A 21,866-nucleotide genomic window follows, 5' to 3' on the forward strand; every position below is an offset into this window, starting at 1 on the left:
AATCTAACGTTGTATAAGGAGTAAAAGATGTCTCCAGAAAAAGAGTGGATAAGGGAACCTCACTTTTGATAACTTGAGGATTAAATAACTGTACTTTTGAATATAAGTAATTTTAGTATAATAAATTTGCTTCATAAAACCCTACTGTATTGTGTCTGTTCTAGATTTAATGTGTCTAAAGCCCAAATGCTTCAAATATGTGTGGTTGCCAAATATAAATTTGACCTCACCTCATTAAAACGCGGTCTGTTTCTGGTTTGGTTAAGCTTGATTCAATTATGGAATAAAAGGGTTATTTTCATTTTCCCTATTCTTTTAGTTTCCCTTGAACTGAGAGAGAGATTTATATTACTGCTCAAAGTTGTGAGGATGCCTCTTATATTTTGTTTGCCTGAAGGACAGTATATCATCGGCTCATTTTGAATACTTATTTTATCACCATCTGAGGGGATCATAAGTGAATTTTCCTTTTACATATTTGTCAATCTTTTTGAAACCATTAGTCATTCTTTTTAGACCAGTCTGTGTTAGTTTCACTTAAATGATCCCTAGTAAGAATAATCTATCCTTTTGGAAAGATGTCAACCAGTAATACAGTATGTGACTCTTCATCTTGCAGCCCTGCACCTTTTACTTTGTTAAACATTTTGTCATTTTCTTTTCATCTTTGCTGGAAATCAACATTTAATGGTTTAGATCTATGGAGTTGAGATTGATGTAATTTTAAAATAGTATTACGACTGTTATAAAACTATATGTGTATTCAGAGAAAGAATATCATTGCTGCAGAATGAACAAGCCATTTTGTTATCAGATTTAATGAAATAAAGTGACTCTGATATGTATAAAACATGATGTATTTCGGTTTCCCACTGTGTGAACGTTGGTTGTGTGTGTGTGTGTGTGTGTGTGTGTGGTGAGTGAGTGAGTGAGTGTGACAGCTGATTGAACAGATCGGCCAACAGAGGGCAGGCAACAGTCAAACAGACTTTGTACCTAAAGTGTAATGTTTATGTTCAGGGTGAGCAGTTTGAGCTCAATATGTAGCTTTAGCTACATTCAGAAGATGATAACGAAAGCTTGAATGCAGAGAACAAACGGTATATTTTAGTAAGACTGTAAGACAGTAACATGGACTCAGGTAAGATAAATGTTTATATCGTGATAGTTACTGTTTTCGTCATAAGTTACCAGCTTGCTAAAGCTAGCAAAGCTAGCTGGAGAAGTTAAACTGTTTTGCTAACGGTGGCTAATGAATAGTTTGGTTGTAGCGGGGTATTTAGGTGGTATTTTATAAAACTCGATCTCTGTATTTGATGTCTGATCTTTTGGGATCTCTCGGAGCTGATTATCTCTGGGTCACATTTGTGTTATAAATAACATTTAGCCTAACCACTCAGTGCCTAACGCTAGCTGTTTCCTCTTTTTACTTGCATGTGGCAAACCTGTTGTAATGTTTTGTTTCTGTGCTGAAACTTCCAGACAAACATTGGCTTGACTAGGCTTGTTACATCTCCCTCAAAACAAGACGTCTATTGTCTATTGTCTATATCTGCAACAGTGAAGACAATAAAAGTCTTGACTGCTGGCTTTTGATAATGGGAGAGTCCATGGTTTAAGCATCATTGCAGTTAACCTGTGACAATTAAATCTCGAAAGTGTCACTAAGTTACAGACCGTTTCTGTTGTGCAGTTTTTCCATCAGGGGATGAGGAAGAGAAAAAGGACCCAGCTGTTATGGAGGGTGAGAAGGAAGGTGACGACTCTGAAACCAGATGGAGCGAAGAGCTCAGGCTGGTCCTCATCGGAAAGACCGGATGTGGCAAGAGTGCATCTGGGAACACCATCTTGGGCCGGAGGGAGTTCCTGTCGCATGTCAGTGCCAGCTCTGTCACACAGATCTGTGAGCTTGGGAGCACCGTGCTCCCTGGGGAAGAGGTCGCCGAGGAGGACGGCCAAGCTGTCGCGGAGAAGAGGATGAGGAGAGTCACGGTGGTCGACATGCCGGGATTTGGGGACACTCACCTCAGTGTGGAGCAGATTCATGCAGAGGTAGCCAAGTGTGTGTCCCTCTCTGCCCCTGGCCCGCATGCCTTCCTCCTGGTGGTGCCAATAGGACGATATACAGACAATGAAAACCAGGCTGTCTGTGAAATGACAAAGATATTCGGGGAGGGTGCAGTCTGTCACCACACAGTAGTTCTTTTTACGAGAGGTGATGACCTGGAGGGCATAGGGATTGAAGATTACCTGAGGAATACTGCACCTGCTGGGCTTCAGGCTCTGATTGACAGGTGTGGGGGCAGATACCATGTTCTCAACAACAGAGACCCCAGTAACTCGGCGCAAGTTAAAGAACTCCTGATGAAGGTGGACAACATGGTGAAGCAGACAGGGTTTTATACCAATACCATGTTTTTAGAGGCAGAGGCTGCCATCAGGGAGGAGCAGAAAAGGATGTTGAGGGAGCGAGAGGAAGCAGAGGGGGAAGAACAAGGGGGAAGCAATGGTAGCACGGAGGAACAGGCTAAACGTGCAAAACGAAGGAAGCGTGATCTAGAGTCTGACAGAGCAGGAAGCAGTGAAAGAGGATCACAAGGGCTCAGCAGGGGGGACTTGGAGAGCGGAAATGATGAGGATTTTAGGGTGGAGAGATGGACAGAGGAGAGCAAGGGCAATGCTTTCAGTTTCCTTAGAGGCAGAGTTGAGCAGTGTAGGAACCAGTTCAGAGGCAGGCACAAGGTCTGCAGCCGGGCCGTCAGCAGGCGACAGTCTCTCCGCTCATCCTTGATCCGCATGAGACGGGAGGCCGCGCTCTCTCCTAAAGTGCTGGAGAGAGTTAAGATCCTGGTTGCTGCTGGAGCCACAGGCATGGCAGTTGGGGCGGTGTTTGGAGCGGCTGCCCCTTTAGCAGCTGCAGCTGGGGCTTCTCTTATGGGAAACTCAGTTGGTTTTGCTGCAAGTCAGCTGGCTGGGTTGTCTGTAACAGGAGGCACAAGTGTTGGGAAGGCCGTGGGGGCCATAGTGGCAGCAGCTTCAGGGAAAACTGCAGTGGCTCTGGGAGCAGCAACAGGTGGAGTTATGGGTGGTTCTGTGGGAGCCATTGTTGGCACTGGGGCTGCCAGTCCTGGAGAAGGTGCTCTGGATGCCCTTGGGCAGGTTAGCCTCATAGGGGCTTCTGCTGTGGGGGCAGCAGCAGGAGTGGGGGGCACCTTGGGAGCTGGGGCTGCTTTAGGTGCAGCTCTGGAGGGAGCAGCTCTCAGCACAGCAGCTCTCAGTGGGGCTGAAACTGCAGCAGTAGGGGCAGCAGGTGTAGCCAACGCCTCCATAGCTCAGGGTAGTTTAGCCTCAGCAGCAGGGCAGCATGCAGCAGCCGCTGTGGCTGCAGGTACTGGGACACCTCAGTGTGCTGCAGCAGGAGTGGCCTTAGTCCCGCAGATGGCTACAAATGTCCCAGTGGCAGCTGGGTCTGCTGGTGCTGTATGTGGGTTAATAGGGCCGAGTGTGCCGTCAGTAGCCAGCAGGGTTGTGTCAGACCACTGGGGCACTGTGGCAGCTACAACACGCATTCTGTCTGCAGTGGCTGAGATAGGAAAGGCTGCAGCAGGCATTGCCCTCGCTGGTGGTCTGGTAGTGAAGGTGGTAAAGGAGAAAGTCAGATGTGGTACAGGAACAACAGAAACCAGTTATTCAGAGAAGAAGTCTTATGAGATCCACTGGAACAAATAGATGTAGAGTAGGACTGGAGTTGTAATCCAGTGAATGAGATCATATTCATATTTTCTCCTGATAAAATCCTACACTCCACAGTAGCTTCCCTCAGTGAGAGATGTTGCTAATACCATGTGAATATAAACCACCTCATATATGCAGAGCCAGAGCAATATAATATAGAACAATATAAAATATTTGAACAAGAAAGCACACATTCTTATAGATAAAGGAAAGTAGAAATCCTGCTTGTGAATGTTGGTTGGAACTTTGAGTTCAATGACATTTGCAGTGCAATGTGGGATGACTAATGAAAGAATATTAGGTACACAGTCTGGTGATACCTTTGCTTTATTTCTTTTTTCCAAGCACAGTTTTTATCTAAATTGATTGTTATGAGTTTGTGAATCATCTCCCCACTGGTGGTTTTTGGAACCAGACCTAACCAGTCTGCATATACATTTTTTATAAAGTAAGAAAAAGAAAAGAGACATTTATGTATGGAAGCAAGGCTACTGAAAATGTGGATCGTCACATTTCAGCTGTGTAAACTCATTTAAACGAATGACATGAATTTCATAAAGGTTTGAAATTTTTTCATTTTTGGTCTTTCTGAAGAATCACATTCCTATAAACAGAAAATAAGAAATTCATATTACAGTGTTTGATGGATGACATTAATGTGTTAATGTAATCTCAGTTATTATAGTAATGGGAATTGAAAATGAACAAAAGCACTGAAGTATTAAAAAGCATTTTAAATCCTAAAGGTTGACAGTGGGTGGTTGTATTGCAGTGTTTCTCATCCTGTAACATGTAAAACGGAGGTGAGTTTTGCGCTTATGTATTAGTACTGGTTTTGACTAACCAGTACCAACTGTTTTCAACTGATGTAAATGTATCAACAGTTCACTAGTGTGTTAATTTTTGTTGCAGTGAAAAGAACAATAAAGGCAGTATTCTTCCATGACTGAGCATTTTGACCCCATTTCTTGTCGCTTGTTTCTGAGATGCAATTTATTTATTTTTCATCTGTACATCAACTGACTCAACTTTTGCACACTTAGGTGCTTGTACTGTCATATATTTTGTCAGACCTTTTAATCCACTATATTACAGATCTAATTGTTGGATTATGTACACAGTATACATCATATAATCACTGTACGCTTTACTATTTATATGTTTAAAAGGTGAAAATTATGAACCTTAATTTGAAAAGCAAGAATTGTCGTTTGTGTTGTAGGCGAATGTCTGTAATCTGTAAGTAGGTTGACATTTATCACGATATAAAGGACATTGAATAATAGCAGGAAAATGCATATCATTTGAATAAACATATCTGACGTATTTGTTTAATTTTGTTAGTTTGTTTATTTATTGTCATCAGTATTTCCAAGGTGCTAAATTTGTCAGATGAGATCCACTTCTTTTCATGAAGATAGGGGGCGCGGTTTATTCAAATGACACAGAAGCTTCTGATGGTTGACGTACTATCAGACCACGGCAAATACAACCTTGTCATTGGACGATGATGACTGGTCTCATGACAACAACAGCTAGGTTTGGGCCAATCAGCGCCCGCTATGGGCCACAGAGTCTGTTTGTGAATGACGTAATGAGCGTAAAACAAGATGGCGCCGTCTTAAGCATAAATCGGTGTGAATGAGTTTATCGACGGAAAAGTCTGCCTCACTTGAGGCTTTAGTGTTGTTACACGGTTGTTCTGGAAAAGAATAATCTTCACGACCAGATAAGTGTGTGGTAGGCGTTGCTGAACGCCAAAGAATAGCCTGCGGACGTTGTTTCTTTTCCCCTGCGACCCTCCGGTGACAGCCGGAGAGGCGAGCTGCTGACAGACAGGATGGACGGCGGAGAATACATAGAGACCATGGACTCGACTCTAGCGGAATTAGGGGACGAATTCACCCTGGGAGACATCGACGGTGAGTAGTCGTGTCCGTGCTAACAGTGTTAACTGTTGACGTTTTCTAACTAAGTTAGTGTGGGTCTGTTTCCGCTGAGCCTGACAGCTCAGATGCTCATCATGTAGAGCGGAAGGAGCTGAGCAGGTCTGCGTACGATTTATTTAAGATGCTCAAAAACAAAGTTTATTATTTTTAGTATTCACAGTACAGCAATTACAACAGTTTTTTTTTTAATTCCCAACTGTTCTTGTTATTTTAGCAAAATTGTGATTAATTTGTAATTAATTTGTTTAATTTGGTTAAGTCTGTCCGAAATTTGCACATTGCAAATATTCACATTAACTCACTTTATGCAAATGTTGATCATGTTACATAACCAGCTCAATCCATCCATCATTTATTCATTGGGATAATATTTTAGACTTAAAGTTTTATTGTGATTCATGTAGCCAATTCAGTGCAATGTAACTCAATAAACAGCCTGAAATGGAAAAATAACTGGGTGAAGTTGTAGGCTGTGTTATTTTCCATGAAGCAGAGTTGGGTATCAGTAAGAGGTGTCATGCCTCAAGAAGCTGTGTATGCTATGTGGGCAGCAAAGGGTGACACAAGACTGTAACTTGCTCATCAAACTTGACTGTGTTATTACTGTAAAGTAAGTCAAGGGACATAAAATGAACTCCTTAGAAATAATTATATATTTACTTGATGACCTCCTCATCAGGATTTAAGTTTTTTTTTGTAGTGTAATGAAGAAACCCTTTCCCCTTTTATCAGCATCCTTTCTGAGCTTATTCTGCTTAACTATTGAGCAAAGTTTGTGGGACAACACCTCTGTAAAGATCCAGTTCTGCACTCTGCAGGGAGGCACAGGGCATCCCTGATCAGATCTCCCTCTAATCAAAACAACTTTCACCCTTTGGCACACAGTGAAAGGACCTGGCTTTTGGTGTAACGCTGGCCAGCGCAGAGTCACCAGATTTCCATTAGGGTGGAATTTTACTGAATGCTAAGTCACCAGACCAGACTGATAGACTGCGTGTGTGTGTGTGTCAGTGTGTCAGACAGTGCAGAACGAAACTGAGTGTCAGGACAGAACTGCTTTAATGGATAATGGATTTAACTCAGTAAAATACAGTAGTACTGTATTTAACAAAACCACAGTAACATTCAGTAACGGCCAACACTGATGATACTGCACACAGGCTTATGACACATTCCTGAAACTCTACCTTCCTTTGGTGTCTGGTGTTAATTCTCTCTTCAAAGGGGGCCTTTACACAGAATGAGCAGACAGCACACCCCCAGCCACGGTTATGTAATCCCACTTAATCATTGTGTCAAAAGAGAGGAATGTACAGATTGTGTGAGAGAGAGAAATGACAAGTGAGGTACTGACTGATGAATTCACAGGCAAGCTGCAGCAAAGACAGCCTACACTCGATTTTGCTTTCACTTTGTCGTTGCTGTTTGGCCCACAGCAAATTGATAATAACAATTATCCCATTAGGCTGAGCAGCCAACTGTAGAAAAAATTCCCTTGGTTACAGTAACTCTCCCTAATAATTTGGAAGATAATCTATGGTTTTCTTTTTAGATATATTTTTAAAGCGTAACAACCTCCTTCAAATTATGAATGGGATCTTGGCTGACTGGTGATGACTTTTATCTGTCTCTCAGCAGCTGTTTTACTGTACATCCCAGAGTAAGGTCCTAGAGGCCCCTGTAAGGGCTAAAGCAGTTGACCCTATATTCATCTAGAACATTCTCCCTCTCCCAATTATTCCCTTAGCAACTGTGGCGCTGGTTATATAACCTATTTTCTTTGCTCTGAGCAGCCTAGGAAACTGTCCCCCTTTGATGGATTTACCCTTTGTGTCAGCTTGTCTGAAGCACTGGGGCCTCAGAGCTGCTTTGTCTTGTCTGTCATTAACAGTCTGCCCCCTGTGGAGGTGCACAAGCACATGGTCTAGTGTGTCTGCCTATATAATGTGTGCATGTATATGTGACGTGAGGGACAGGCTGGTAAAAGCTCCTGAATAGAAAGGCCAGTTAATTTTACTATGGTGTGAGCATCTAAACTTATTATTCAGTTTTTTACCATTGTATGTATCAGAACTTTAGGATTTAGGAATTAACCTTACTGTTAAGGTACTGTAGCTCTAGTTCTACTGACCTCTCTGTATCCCTACAGGGTGAACAGACATGCTAGCATACACAGTCATAACTTACAGCCCAGGAATGACCTTCCTTGGTTAGCTAGTTAGCAGTTTATGACCCAGTGTCAACAGCTGTGAAATTGATACAGATACAGAAATATATGAGATATGTAATACATTTATTGCGTTATTCACTATATTGCAGTGAGAGGATGGTCACAAGGTAACAGGAAGTTGGCTTTCCTTTGCTGACATAGATGAGAACCCTTAGTGTTGTAATGGTTGTAATGTAAAATTTATTTTCTACTGTCTCAGCTTTCTAGCTTTCACCTACACCTATTCTGGTATCCTAGCCCTCTTTTAGTTTTGTGTTTATAAGGAAAAGTATTGTCATAATGACAATAAAAAAATGTTTTGTAAGAGCCAACTCACTAAATGAGGAAGTGTTTTCTTCATTGTATTTCATTATGGCATGGAATATAACTGTTTTTAAGTTACTTCAGACTACCAGTCTAAATTGGGCAAATATAAGAGATTTTTTTCATTCATGTGTCACTGCACTAAACAGAAACAGCCAGTTTAGATCTCTTGTGTTATCTGGTGTCTCAATACTAATGTGAAATCCATTTTCCCATTCAGAACATTATGAATGGTCTCATCACTGCAGATGTGCATAATGAGTTCATGTCACCTTGAAAGAGTCAATAAATGTGGTCTGTGGATTGGATCTTCTGGTCTTGCTCTGACTATAATAAGAAGGAGTTCAAGGCTGCAGCTTCTGTTGGTTGACACATTGACGCTAAACCCTTATGCTCTATCAGTGATATAGATTAATCAGAGCAGCTTTGACCACATGGAGCATGTAAGACAGCTGTCCAAAATTTTGTAGTTCCAAAGTCCTGGTCCAAACTGAAAATGAAAAAAAGTTCTATTGTAGTTGATGTAATTTTATATTATGATAGTGATACTGTGTATTTCACGATTACTCAGCAGCAACACAAAGTACCTCTATAAACAGTTCCAACAAAAACTGAACATCATAACCTTAATGAAAAGTGGATTTATTGCAGGGCTCTTGTATTAGACTGTGTTAGCTTTAGCTTGGTGTACCTAGTAAACAACTGGGTGTATACTGTTTTATCACCCAACACCCAACAGCAGCTTGGCATATTTTTGTACTATTAATACCAGTCTTTAATACCAGTTAACACCAGTTTTGTATCCCTACTAAGCAGCAAGTTATTGATTGCTATTAGGTGGCATTTAACATATTGCAGACAAGTGTTAAACAAAAGGGGCACATTCATCATCATTATAATGCCATTCATCCATCAGGTCTCTCAGAGCCTGACTCTTTATCTAAGTGCTCTTTTACCCAGATCCCATTGTCTTTCAGGGCCATCAGTAAGATGACTACAGACTTTTTTCAAGGCTATCTGTTTGAAGGCCCTTTGCTTTGTGCACAGTCAGTTCACTGGTTTATGACCAGAACAGTAGCTGTTTCAATGAGAGGATGCAGCAATTCAAGGCCAAGCCATGAAATTCTCTGTTTTTTTCAAGTCTTATCTGTTAGGGGTAAACAGCATTCACACTTCTTAGCCACATCTACAGGAGGGAAACCATACTACCTTATATTTAGTTTCAGTTTAGGAGATCTCTCTCAAGGACACTCGAGACACTTGATAGCAATACATAGATTATAACCTCCTGTTACTGTAATTTAAAAGCAAGGCCACGGCTTAAAGGCAATCAAGTAATCATGGGATTTAGTTTATGTTGTAAATGTTCTACAGGTCTCACCAAATGATACTTTTTCTGCTCTTAGTGACACAGCACTACTACAGAGTGATACTGTGAATCCACAATATGTTTATTTAAATTATGTTTCTTGTTAAACAATCATTTGAACATGTAGAATTGTTAAAATGTTGACATATACCTCATTAGCTATTAAATCTATTTTCTTGTTTCATGTGGTTGAATCAGTAGAATTAATTTGATTTCTCTAATCCAGAATCCACAGTAATTTCCATTCTCTTCTTCCATGCTCCTCAGAGATGCTGCAGTTTGTCAGCAACCAAGTGGGGGACTTCCCAGACTTGTTTGAGGACCAGATGACCTCAGCAGGCTCACTACAGAGCGGTGGCGCCAGTGTTACCCCACGTCTTGCCATTCAAACCCCTCAAAACCCCCAGACTCCCCAGACACCAATCCCTGTCACCTACCAGAGCTCCAGCGTAAGCCTCACCGCCTCCCAGACACTGTCGCCCCAGTCAGTACCCCTCACCCCTCCCCTCACTCCTGCCCAGACTCCATCCCCCACCACCACCTCCTCAGGGCAGCAGCAGGTGACCCGCAGCCCTCCGCTCCTTCAGCCACGGCCTCAGGTGGTCCAGCCCATCCAGCCTCAGCCCCAACAGACAGCCCAGCCTGCCATCCAGGTATCAACTATCTGACACCACTTTCACACTGACAGAATAACCCCTTTTATACATTCTACTAGTAGGTCTAATACGATATGTCAGTTTCATACACTGTTGAGAAGTGTATTGAAAGCTGTGTTAAGTGTCAAACTACTAGAGAGTTTTGGATCATTCTGTTGGCCTGAAATAGGTATCTGGTGTCTGACTGCTTCAGTGATGGACTAAGGCTGTAGCTGTGAGGCCCAGGCTGTTTTCAAGGTGCCTGCCTCTCCAGCTGTTACCTCATTGTCTGTTGTGGTGACAGTGTGAATTCATTTTCTGTTATTGTGCCATCCATACTAAAAAAACTTCTGCTGACATAAGAAAAATTGCACAGTTCTGACAGACTGTAAAATATAATATCCAGCTCAGCATCCCTGCAAACACCATGCACATCTCAGCAAAACTGTAGTCAGCCTGAGAGATTTAGTTTATTGTCACAACTAAAATACCTTATTCCTAAAACAGTACATCAAAAAGGCAGATAAACTGTCTTATGTTGTATCAAATTTTGATAATCTCAGAGGGAAAGATGCATGTTCACATTAAACTGAGTTGTTTTTTATTTTTTAACTTAAATGCAGATGCACACCCAGGGAATCCCTATGCAGACCCAGAGCTTTCCGGTCCACACCCTGGTTCAGACCCACTGCCAGACACCCTTGCCCATCCAGACCCAGGCTCCCCAAACTGTGATGATTACCTCCAATGGTGGGCAGTCACGTTTCATCCAGAACCCTGTCATCTGCCACCAGAGCCCTGCTCCTGGTTTCCAAGGTGATTACAGAGAAGAATGGGAGGCTATTTTTTTGAGTGTGTGCAGTTGTTCTCATGAAGTGGTTGATATTAGAGTGACTACAAATGAAATTCATAATACGGTGTTGTGTTTTGTTGTTGTTGCAGTGTATTTAGAATTTATTTTCATCCATCATCTTGTCTCCTCTTCCCAGTCCTCCAGCCACAGGTGCAGAGCATTGTGACATCACCACAGCTCCAGCCAGTGACCATTCAGCATCAACGCGTTCTGACTCCAACAGGTCAAACCATACAGACTCTCTCTACAGCGCCGACCACAGTCCACACTGTGCAGCAGCAGGTGCAGCAGGTGCCTGTGAGTAACATCACTGTCGTTAGTAGGGTTGGACAAGTAATCACAGTTCGAACTACTAATCTTACAGTGATTGCTGTGAAGAAATAGCTCATAGACACATTTTTTTAGACTGCTTATGAGCAGTAAAGTCTCACTTTGGACCTCTTTCCACCAGGTTCTGGTCCAGCAGCCTCAGATTCTGAAGACAGATTCACTGGTTCTCACAACACTCAAACCAGATGGCACACAGGTGCTGTCTACCATGCAGAGCCCCACAGGGATCACCACCTTGACCACGCCCATCCAAAACACAGCTCTGCAAGTCCCGGTATGAAGATGGCATGAATGATTCACATTACATTGCTGATTGTTAATAATGGTCACAGTTTTGGTCCCTGTGATCCCACATACCCATTAACTATTGCTACTTCACACTGATGCACTGCTGCTGATTTCTGTCCTCAGACGCTGATGAGCAGTAACATCCTGACCACCGTCCCCGTCATGATGGGAGGAGGAGACAAGCTGCCGATCAAGCAGCTACAGCCAGGCTCCACCCACTCTACAAATGGAGCCAGGTCAAATGTAGAGCAGGGCCAGGTGATGACAGGAGGAGTAGGCCCAGGAGGAGTGGTGAAAGAGGGAGAGAGGAGGACAACCCACAACATCATCGAGAAGAGATATCGGTCCTCCATCAACGACAAAATCATCGAGCTTAGAGACCTGGTCATGGGCAATGACGCAAAGGTTAGTGATTTAAACCCTGGGATAGCTAAATGTTAATACTATTTTAATGTGTTTAAATTTGGAGAAAAAACACTGAGCTCAATCATGAGCGTATTATTGATTATAAATTATAGCGGATATTGGGTTCTCACATGTTCTGCTTCATGTCTTTTTTCCCAGATGCATAAATCTGGGGTGCTGAGGAAGGCCATTGACTACATCAAATACCTGCAACAGGTCAACCACAAACTACGACAGGAGAACCTGGCCCTTAAAATGGCAAACCAGAAGAACAGTAAGTGTTTTACATTGCTGAAAGCACAGTATGATCTGTAGCAGGTTTAGATTTTAATGAGTCTCTCCTTCTACCTCAGAGCCGGTGACACTATCTGAAGATGTGGAGCTCAAACAGGAAATAGTGATGATGTCACCCCCAGCCTCGGACTCTGGTTCAGGTTCCCCCCACCAGTTCTCTCCTTACTGTGTTGACTCAGAGCCAGGCAGCCCCTTACTGGATCACGATCAGGTAACACACACAAAGACAGGATTACACAGATGCTGTGTGGCTGTTCTGTTGGCTCAGCAGAGAACACATTGTGTGTGCTGTGTGATGTGCACTGCACCCTCACTGCAGGGTTTAACCAGGATGGTTTCCACCTTGAACAGTTGTTTCAATGTTAACGAACTGATTAGGTCAGTGTGTATATTTATGTAGGTGACCGTTTTTGGTGGGGTGGGGTGTTGTACATCAAAGTAAGAGATGCTGTTTTTTGAATTTTGTTGTATGATGTTGCTGACGTGTAATTGTCTCGATGATTAACACTTTTGCAAATGTAATTTCCAGAAAAAAATACTGTCTCATGTTTGGGCCAATGCAGTGTTCATTTTTGTGAGCTTGTTCTCTTTCTCTCTGTCAGGTGAAGAGTGAGCCAGATTCTCCCTCCTCTGTTGGAGTGATGGATCGTTCTCGACTGCTTCTCTGCGCCCTGACCTTTTTCTGCCTGTCCTTAAACCCACTGCCCTCTCTTCTGGGCTCTGAAGACTCAGGAAGCCACACCCTATCCACGGGCCATGGGCCATCTAGGACGCTTGTCTGGTTCCCAAGCCACACGCAGGACTTTGGTGAGCAGGGCCGATCCCACTTTTTATGAGGGTTCATGATACATGTTTAAAAGAGTCTAAAAATTTCGTGGGTCCATTCTCTCATAACTTGGTTATGACTGAATTTATGATGCAGGTTGTGGATATAATCTGAAATACACTGTGACTGTACCTCATGTTTAATTTCTTCTCATTTTCCAGCATCCTGGCTGCGGTGTCTGTTGCCATGGGTGATGGTGTGGGTGCTGAGCGGGGTGGGTGCAGTGTGGGGTTGTGTTAGGGTGCTCTACCTGTGGGAGCCTGTCACGCCCCTTCACTCCCCAAAATCTGTGTCTTTCTGGAGGCATCGCAAACAAGCTGACCTGCATCTCAACAGGGTAAGTACACATCAGCCCTGGGATGAAATGAATGCTCTTTATGTGGTAAGCTAAGACCAATAATTATCCAAGAAGTCTGAGAGAAACTAAGAAACAGTTTGGAATGCTATTTATATCTGTTTTCCCTTGTGTAAGACTTTGTTGTGTTGAGGGAACCTCTCAGGAAAGAATGAGGCAGCATTTCCACATACATGAAAACATGATCACAGTGCTTATTTCATGTGACAACATGGATATCAGATCAACTCATTAATTTTAGATGTGCTTGGGAATCTAGATTTCATGTTTTCTCACCTATTGAAGATCACTTCATCCAGTTTGCTTTGATTCTCACTGTTTGATGTCTCGGTTTAGCCTGGGTGCTTCACTGCATGAGTTTATTTTTAGCGTTTGTTCATATCGTGTTCAGATCTAACGCATGACCTTCACTGCATCTTCCCTGTCAGTCTTAGCTGAATACTAAACAGCTGACTGTTTCTCCTGTCTCCTCTTCCATGCAGGGAGATTACACAGCAGCAATGGCTAGTTTAGAGACCTGCTTGTCCGTCTTGACTAGAGCTCTCCCCTCAACCAATCTGGACCTGGTTTGCTCACTGTCCTGGAACGTGATTCGCTACTGCTTGCATCGTCCAACTCCTCTGGGTTGGCTGGTTCACCAGGTCAGAGGAAAGCACGAGGGAGAGGAGGCGAGGACTAGCGCAAGAGACGCAGCTCTGGTTTACCACCGGCTGAGCCAGCTGCAGCTCACAGGTGAGTGTTGAGAACAAAGCGAGCTGCTGCTGTGATATGATTCACAGTTTGAAGTTAATGAACTGCAGAATATTTCCTCATACCCGTCCCAGGAAAAATGCACTGGTTAAATAAGTGACTTTGCTTGGTATGAAGAATTTAACACAGTGATACAGTTTCTGTTCTCTCTCTCATCTGTAGGAAAGCTGCCTCAGCGTAGCAGCCTGTGGGCTTTGTCTCTCTCTCTCAGCGCTGTCAACCTCAGCGAGAGCGCCCAAGGCAAGATGGCCCCTGCCCAGCACAGCCAGATCTATGTCACTGCAGCAACAGCCCTGCGCACCGTGCTGGGCCACCACCTCTCCTGTTTGCCTGTACGTCTCCAACACAGTCCATCATCTGTCTTTTGTCTCCCTATGTTTGAATATTTATCCAGTTGATCTCATCAATCATCACAAGAACATAAACAGACAGAGGAGGTAGTCACTTGATTCCACTCATTTCTGATTTAGCATCTTTTCATCCATGTCTGTCACTCAGGGTTACTTGTTGAGCTGTGCAGAGTCTGTAGCCAGCCAATCAGAGACTAAGCCCATCCCTGACTGCCTGCGCTGGCTCTTCACCCCATTGGGCAGACAGTTCTTCCTGAGTTGTGATTGGTCAGTGAAGTCAGAGAGCAGCGATGGTGTGTACACTTCTCAGAGAGACCCAGGTATGTCTTGAATGGAGGAGTCAACCTATACCCCTCATTCTTTTGGTCTTACTTTCTCATTTTAAATCCAAAACAAACAGTCCCGTATGAACAACAACACAACAACAACAGTTACGCTGTATTAAAGAAGGATTTTGTAATCTAAGATAAATCTCTTGTGCTGTAACTTACCCATTCCTCTTCATTACATCTTGATCTTCCTTCAGCTGATCCCATTGCCCAGCTGCACCGCTGTTTCTGCAGGAAGCTTTTGGAGAGAGCTGTTCACACCCTCATCCAGCCACAGAGCGACTCTGAAGCAGGCAAACGCAACGACAACACTGGGTAAGGCAGTGCTTCAATATCAGGGAGCCCTGGCTCTTTACTCTCCACAGCTGATGTGTTTTTTGACAGTTTGGTGTGAATTAAAGATTTACTCTGTAAACTTCTCCCTTCTTTTTCCTGCTCTGTTACTCATTCAGGGAGTTTTCCAGTGCCCTGGAGTTCCTCCAGTTACTGAACAGCTGTACAGAGGACTCTCCCTCCTCTCCTCCTCTCTTCTCAACTCCTCCCAATCACACCACCACTCCAGGTAAGAATCGCATGAAGAGAACAGCCCTACCCACATGCAAGGAAGTATGAATCACATAGGATGTTTGTGTGGGAGAGAGATTTAAATTCTTTTTTCTCAGTGAGGATTAACCAGATAGCCATCTGTGTTATTACTGTAAACATGAATGGACTTTCTTGGTTCCATTTGCTGTACACTGTCAGCCAATTTAGCTTTTAAGATTAACTTTTTATTGGATTACCACAGATAACACTTGCAGTCATTGATTTGTGGTAATAAATGACTTGGAGAGGAAATGAACATGTGTGATCTGTTTAAGCAATGTTAATTAGCTACAATCTTAATCAATTCTTGGTCTCACTGAGCCATTGCACACAAAGTATAATATTATCTCGCACATACATGGCTATTAATATAGCAGGAAAGTTGCACCAGACAAAGGGACAGGGGGTTTCAACCAACACATTATTTCTCATTTGACACTTGAAGATTGACCAAAAAAGCAACAAAACCCCAAGAAAGTCCACTAATTTCACTCACGTATTGTTGCTCATTCTATATAATTTCTCTCCCTTGTTCCCACCAGTGGGAGACCCAGTGAGTCGTTGGTGGGCTGTGGTCCTGAAGGCTGCCGTGCACTGGCTGCAGGGTGATGATGCCGCAGTGAGGTCACTGTTGGCAGAGGCAGAGCGAATGCCGAGGGCTCTACACACTCTTGAGTAAGTCAAGTGAAACTTGTTACAATATGTCAAAATGTGACAAAGCACAAGCTCTTGCAATAATACAGAAGCTAGAATAAACGTGGTGAAGATTTATTCTCCATTTAAATTGTTTAAATTATTTAAACTGATCACATTTGACAAATTTAAGATAATTTCTTACTGGATTCAGAGACATGGACGTTGTACCTTTTATACAGGATTATAGATTCCAAACATCTGCCCTAACGTAAACAGAGGGATATCAGTAAAAATGAACACATTCATCCTTGTTTTAAAAAATGCACAGTAACCATCCCCATCCTCTAACCTGTCTGTTTTAGCCACCCTCTTCCCAAGGCTGTGCTGCTGCTTTGTAAAGCGGTTCAGATGAGTCTGTCGCCTCTGAAGGGGGAAGGAGCAGTAGCCTGCCTGTCCCACTGTGACAGAGCCAGCAGCTACCTGCGCCCCAGCATCTCAGTACCGCTCACCCAGTCTGGGAACTGGCTGAACAAGGTAGAAAATAAAGAAGCTGTCACAACCGCTATCACTAATATCTCTTTAAGATCTGCTCTGGGTTTGTGGCTGGAGTATCTTGTCTGCTGTCTTTCATCCACACACATACAGACCTGCTTTATACTGCATATTTCAGATGAGATTATCAAGACTCACTGAAATCAGTGCAGTCAAGGCTTCATTATGCATACACACACTTCCACATAAACACACACACACTGCATGCTCAGTTGGGGTCAGGGAAGGCTGACGTGGGGCTGTGTGTGTGTGTGTGCGTGTATGTGTGTGCACAGTGTGGGTGGCAGGAGGTGGCTGTGGTGCATTGTAGTTGCATTGCATGATCCTGAAGCCGAGTGCAATGTGTCTGCAGTGCAGTACAGAGGCCTCCCCAATCTGCACGCACCCGCTACACACCTCACCACTTCACATTAGACAGCACTGAATATCATGTAGCCTTGGTAGCTACTTGTTGATTTTTGGCATGCATGTTGGGCAGGGTGCACTGGTAATGATGGCGGTTGATTGTTGGTGGTGGGTTGTGAATGTACTGGCAGATCTGAATCTTAAATCATCTCTTTCAAAAATAAGTCAACCATGTTATAAAATAAATCATATTACTTTTGTAAATGAACCAAACAGCTTTTTGATCTTTGTCCCTTTTCTCTCCTAAGGGGGTGGAGCTCCTGGTGTGTGACCTTCTGCTGACTTTGAGGACCAGTTTGTGGCAGCGGGGAGGCAGCAGTAACGGAGAGCCTGGCCCGGCCCCTGGATCACAGTTGGCTGGTTTCCAGAGGGACCTCAGCGCGCTCAGAAAGCTCACACAGTGCTACAGACAGGCTCAACACAAGGTACATCCCAGACTGGACCAGCCAGTTATTGTGTGTTAAGAAATCACCAAAAGAAAACAGTCACTAAAGTTTTGCTGCTGACATCAGCAAGAAACACCTAAACAATAATAAAGAGACAAGGTAGGAGCAGAGACTGTAGATAACTGCCAGGGAAATACTACATTTCTTGTGGCTGGCAACTTGGGAAGATCAATCAATAGATCAGTGTTTTTGGTGTCTTTTGATTATTTTATAAATAATTTAGGCCTGTTAAATTTCAAAAATACACATCACAGGTTACCGAGCCCAGATTGATGGCTTAAATCAGCTTTCATTGTCTAGCTTTATCGTGAAATAACACTGAAAAACTGTCATTTATTCACACTTGTAAGGATGTAGCAAACTATATGCTAAGAATAATAATTACCTCAGTATGATTCAGGCTCTTTGTAGCCTTTAAGGTTTTCCAAGAACTCTGTGTTGCACTGATAATAAGCCTGTGAATCAGGTGGGACCTGCTTATCTCCTTCATAATGCTATATTTACTGTATCAGCTTTAGAAATCAAGTTCTCTCCCACTCTCACCAGCTGCAGAGATCCCCCCGCAGTTTAACATATCATCAGTCATACTTATAAGATTTATTGGAGTAGTCATTACTGTAGCCTGTGGGTCTTGAACAACTGCTGCTTTCACAGCAGTCGGTGATCATTTGTTATGTTTCCACTTGTGCGAGACTCCTAAGAACCACATTAACTTTATCATAATCATTGTACGAGATGCTGTGAGACACCTGAAAAATGTTCACTCTGTGCTTTGCATGAAAGGCTCCACTGAAGGCAGAGTATTTCCTGTATATATATGCCTGGTAGTAAATATGCAGTGAAACGATGTGAGGGTTCAAAGTTTTCCTGCTCCGCCATCACCAAGAAAAACACTTATTCTGGCTCTGATGTGTTTTACTTTTTCCTGCAGGTGTTTCTTCATGAGACCACAGTGAGGCTGATGGCTGGAGCCAGTCCCACGAGGACTCACCAGCTGCTGGAGCACAACCTCCGACGCAGGACACACAGCTCTTACACAGCCGGTAAGGAAGACGCCCACTCATATTCACACACTGATTTGTAAAGTACAGACCTCACATCCGTCATCATCCTCACTAAATTGTATCCACTCACCTTGACAGCTGGTTCAGGATCAGCTCCCCTATGGTTGTTCTTAATCTTAATTACTAATGGTGAACTGACTTAACACCCCCAGAAAGCAATGTGACCCTGTATTCACACACATGTAAAACACACAAAGATTCACACACCAGACAGCAATAGACACTAATCTGCACTTTTCCTCTTTCTCCTCCCCCCATGTTGCTTTCAGAAGGTGAGTGTGTCCTGGGCGAGAGAGAGAGGGCTCATGCCATCCTGCTGGCCTGCCGCCACCTGCCCATGCCCCTTCTTACCCCACCTGGGCACCGTGCCCGCCTGCTAGCTGAGGCCAAGCGCACCCTGGAGCGGGTGGGAGACCGCCGGTCCCTGCAGGACTGTCAGCAGATCTTGCTGCGCCTCAGTGGGGGCACGACCATCGCAGCCTCCTGAACACACACACACACAGTGCGAGGACAAACACACAGAGATTAGGGCTACTCACAATACACTGAAAAAACATGATTTCTAATATACATATATAAGGATGTTAACCAGACTCAACTCATTGACCAAAAACATAATTCTATAGTTGTCACTTATTCACACCCTCATTCTGATCAGGGGCCATGAATAACTATGAATGGATTTTTCTTCAAACTGACACACTTTTCAACTGATCCTTACTGTCACAGCCACATTTAACTCTCAGCCATGTATCCACACCGCAGCTAAACACTTAAACGCTACACACTTGCTCCTTTGATGCTTAGTTGCACTGTTGCAGTACAATCACACCACCTTCTGGTCATTAATGGTACCATGCTGGCTAACTGCCTCATTTTAAACAACATGCTAAACAACGAGGAAAATCAGGTTAAATAGGCCCCAAAGGGAACAGGGACCATTATTTCATAGCTGTTTAAATTAATACAATGCAGCAGTGCATTGATTAGCTGTAGGTTACCAAACTGTACAATCATTATTGGCGCAATACAAAAGCTACAATAACAGTGTAGTGTCTAACAAACTTTCAAGCTTCAATTAAGGGCTTCAGAGTATTCAAGAGTAGACAGCCGAGATCTGTTAAGCATGACTGTGCTGTAAGATGCAGACAGAGAATAGCTTGCTTTTAACTGTACAGTGCTGAGTAGTGTCTCTTCTTATCTACCTCATACATTGTACAATGCCAGCATTGTACTGTGGAGCAAAATAGGCTACTTAAGCACCAGTCAGTTATCCTGAATTTGAATCAAGTGACCATTTGAAGTGATGCTTCAATCGAGTGCATCGTCATTCTAATAAAACCTTGCTGAGCTGCTTTATTTAGACTTTAGGTTGCAGCAGTACTATAGAAAATTTACTTGCTGTTGCAAGAATGACAGACAGCTACTGCTGACATGTTCCTTACTGTCAAACAAGACACGCTGGGAAATGATTGGATTTGCTGAACATCTAAATAACAGAGGGAAGCAGTCAATCATGGCCCATAAGAAAACGCCTACCGGCACACACATTCACAGAAATTCATATACATATTAAATTAATTGCATACAAACTCACAATGTGATTGTATATAGGATGTACATAGGCAGATAAACAAAAGTAGAATGAACAGGAAGTTCTTACTTACTGCTTGAGAGAAGACGCTATCACTGTCTGACCAGGAGGGCAAAGTCAGCTGACTTGCCTTTAAAAGTGATCCACCAAAAATCATTTTATTATCAAACACTCACCTGCTGTAGCCTTGCAAGGTGGCTTTAAATCAATATCCACTTGCCAGTAAAAGTTCGGGCAAAATAATCCACCTCTGCTGTCTATCTCTGAAAGCCGTCTTTCGATTCTATCGGCAGTGAGTGTCTGATACGCAGAAGATTTTGTGTGATGTGTCACACGATGGTGTGAAAATTAAATGAAGATGGTCTGAACACAGTGAGAAACGTGAGAAATGACAATGTCCACACATAATGTAAAGCTCTCAAGCAAAATGGCCTTGATGTTATGTTAAGAAATATATTATGTTTCATCATATTTAGATTGATGGAGGAGTTTTATCTTTGTGAATTCTTTGTCAACTTTGCTTTTTATTTGTAATTGTTGACTTACATGACATAGCGCTTCTGTCATTCCTGTTTTCTGTGCTCTGATTATCTTATTTAATGGTTATGTAATATTAATATAAATGCTTTTTTGGGTGGGAAGGGAGCAATTTTGCAATTTTATCATTGTTATTGTTTTATGCTGGTTAAAGCAACTGAGGGTCAGAAACTGTCAGAGGGAGAATCTCTAATAGGAAGTTGTTGTGTATTTTATTACAGAAGTAAAGCCCACATTTAAACAGTTAAGATGATATTTTAGGATCAACCTTTGGAACGCACTGCAATTTCCTTGTTTGTAAAATACAGGCAAACACACACTTATGCTATTAGAAATTTCCAGAAATCTGTCTTCCAGGTCAACTCAAACTGTCAATAAGTAATGTATAGAGTCCTGAAAATACTTATATAAGTTTAGATTTAGCTTTCCTGACTGGTAAAAGTGTGCAAAGAAGAAAGCATCGCTCAACCAGCCATTGGCAGGCTGGAGTTTTTGTCTTTTGTTTATCATGATTATGGGTTTTTTTGCCTCTACCCCTTGATGTATTTTATTGTCTGAATTTCTGTGTTCATTTTGATGTTTGTTTTATAATAAAACAACACATGATAGTGGATGGCTTATATGATCTTTCAGTTGTAACAGTATAGTGTGATTTGAAAACTACAAATCTCAGCACTGCAACAGCAGAAGAGACAACCATGTTTCATGTTTCATCTGAATGTGGGTGTTGGCAGGGTGTCAATGCCAGTGTAAATCTCGTAGCTAACAATGTCAAGGTTATTGGTTTCCTCTGTCACACATTCTGTGTAGCACAGTAAACACTGGACACCTCTGTCTAAATGAGACACTCCCAGCAGTTCACAGAGAGAGATGACATACCTGGATACATGAGGAGTCCCTGCCAGTGGAGGGAGTGGCAGTCTGCTATAGAAAACAGTTCATTGCCTCAAAGGTGTCAGAGAGTTCAATTACTACATACAAAAATATGAAATAAAATTCAAGGGTGAAGGAGATTAGAATAGTCTGAAGAACAGTCATTATATTAT

General features: G+C 42.8%; 2 protein-coding genes across 2 annotated transcripts; both read left to right on the forward strand.

Annotated features, from left to right (window-relative positions):
* Positions 1-967: 967 nt before the first annotated feature.
* Positions 968-4,681, forward strand: LOC108877624 (uncharacterized). Its single transcript, XM_018667724.2, has 2 exons — positions 968-1,141; positions 1,694-4,681. The coding sequence occupies exons 1-2, from the start codon at positions 1,132-1,134 to the stop codon at positions 3,727-3,729; spliced, it is 2,046 nt and encodes a 681-aa protein (XP_018523240.1). The 5' UTR covers positions 968-1,131; the 3' UTR covers positions 3,730-4,681.
* A 633-nt stretch (positions 4,682-5,314) lies between these two features.
* Positions 5,315-21,431, forward strand: srebf2 (sterol regulatory element binding transcription factor 2). Its single transcript, XM_018667742.2, has 20 exons — positions 5,315-5,657; positions 9,854-10,239; positions 10,845-11,037; positions 11,211-11,371; positions 11,526-11,678; positions 11,816-12,097; positions 12,257-12,371; positions 12,451-12,602; positions 12,994-13,198; positions 13,379-13,554; positions 14,055-14,304; positions 14,485-14,654; positions 14,821-14,992; positions 15,199-15,316; positions 15,454-15,563; positions 16,129-16,261; positions 16,585-16,756; positions 17,428-17,604; positions 18,557-18,668; positions 18,959-21,431. Exons 1-20 carry the CDS (start codon positions 5,576-5,578, stop codon positions 19,174-19,176), a joined length of 3,537 nt encoding a protein of 1,178 aa, XP_018523258.1. The 5' UTR covers positions 5,315-5,575; the 3' UTR covers positions 19,177-21,431.
* The last annotated feature ends 435 nt before the right edge of the window (positions 21,432-21,866 follow it).

The sequence above is a fragment of the Lates calcarifer genome, linkage group LG11, assembly GCF_001640805.2.
Source record: "Lates calcarifer isolate ASB-BC8 linkage group LG11, TLL_Latcal_v3, whole genome shotgun sequence".
Lineage (NCBI taxonomy): Eukaryota > Metazoa > Chordata > Actinopteri > Centropomidae > Lates > Lates calcarifer.

What these genes read in the sequence shown, in the direction of transcription:
- srebf2 (XM_018667742.2), top strand. Translation starts at nt 5,576, where the DNA reads ATGGACGGCGGAGAATACATAGAGACCATGGACTCGACTCTAGCGGAA. An exon ending in CAGCCCAGCCTGCCATCCAG is followed by an intron (nt 10,240 to 10,844) that starts GTATCAACTATC and finishes ACTTAAATGCAG; the next exon opens with ATGCACACCCAGGGAATCCC. An exon ending in ACAGACAGGCTCAACACAAG is followed by an intron (nt 17,605 to 18,556) that starts GTACATCCCAGA and finishes TTTTTCCTGCAG; the next exon opens with GTGTTTCTTCATGAGACCAC.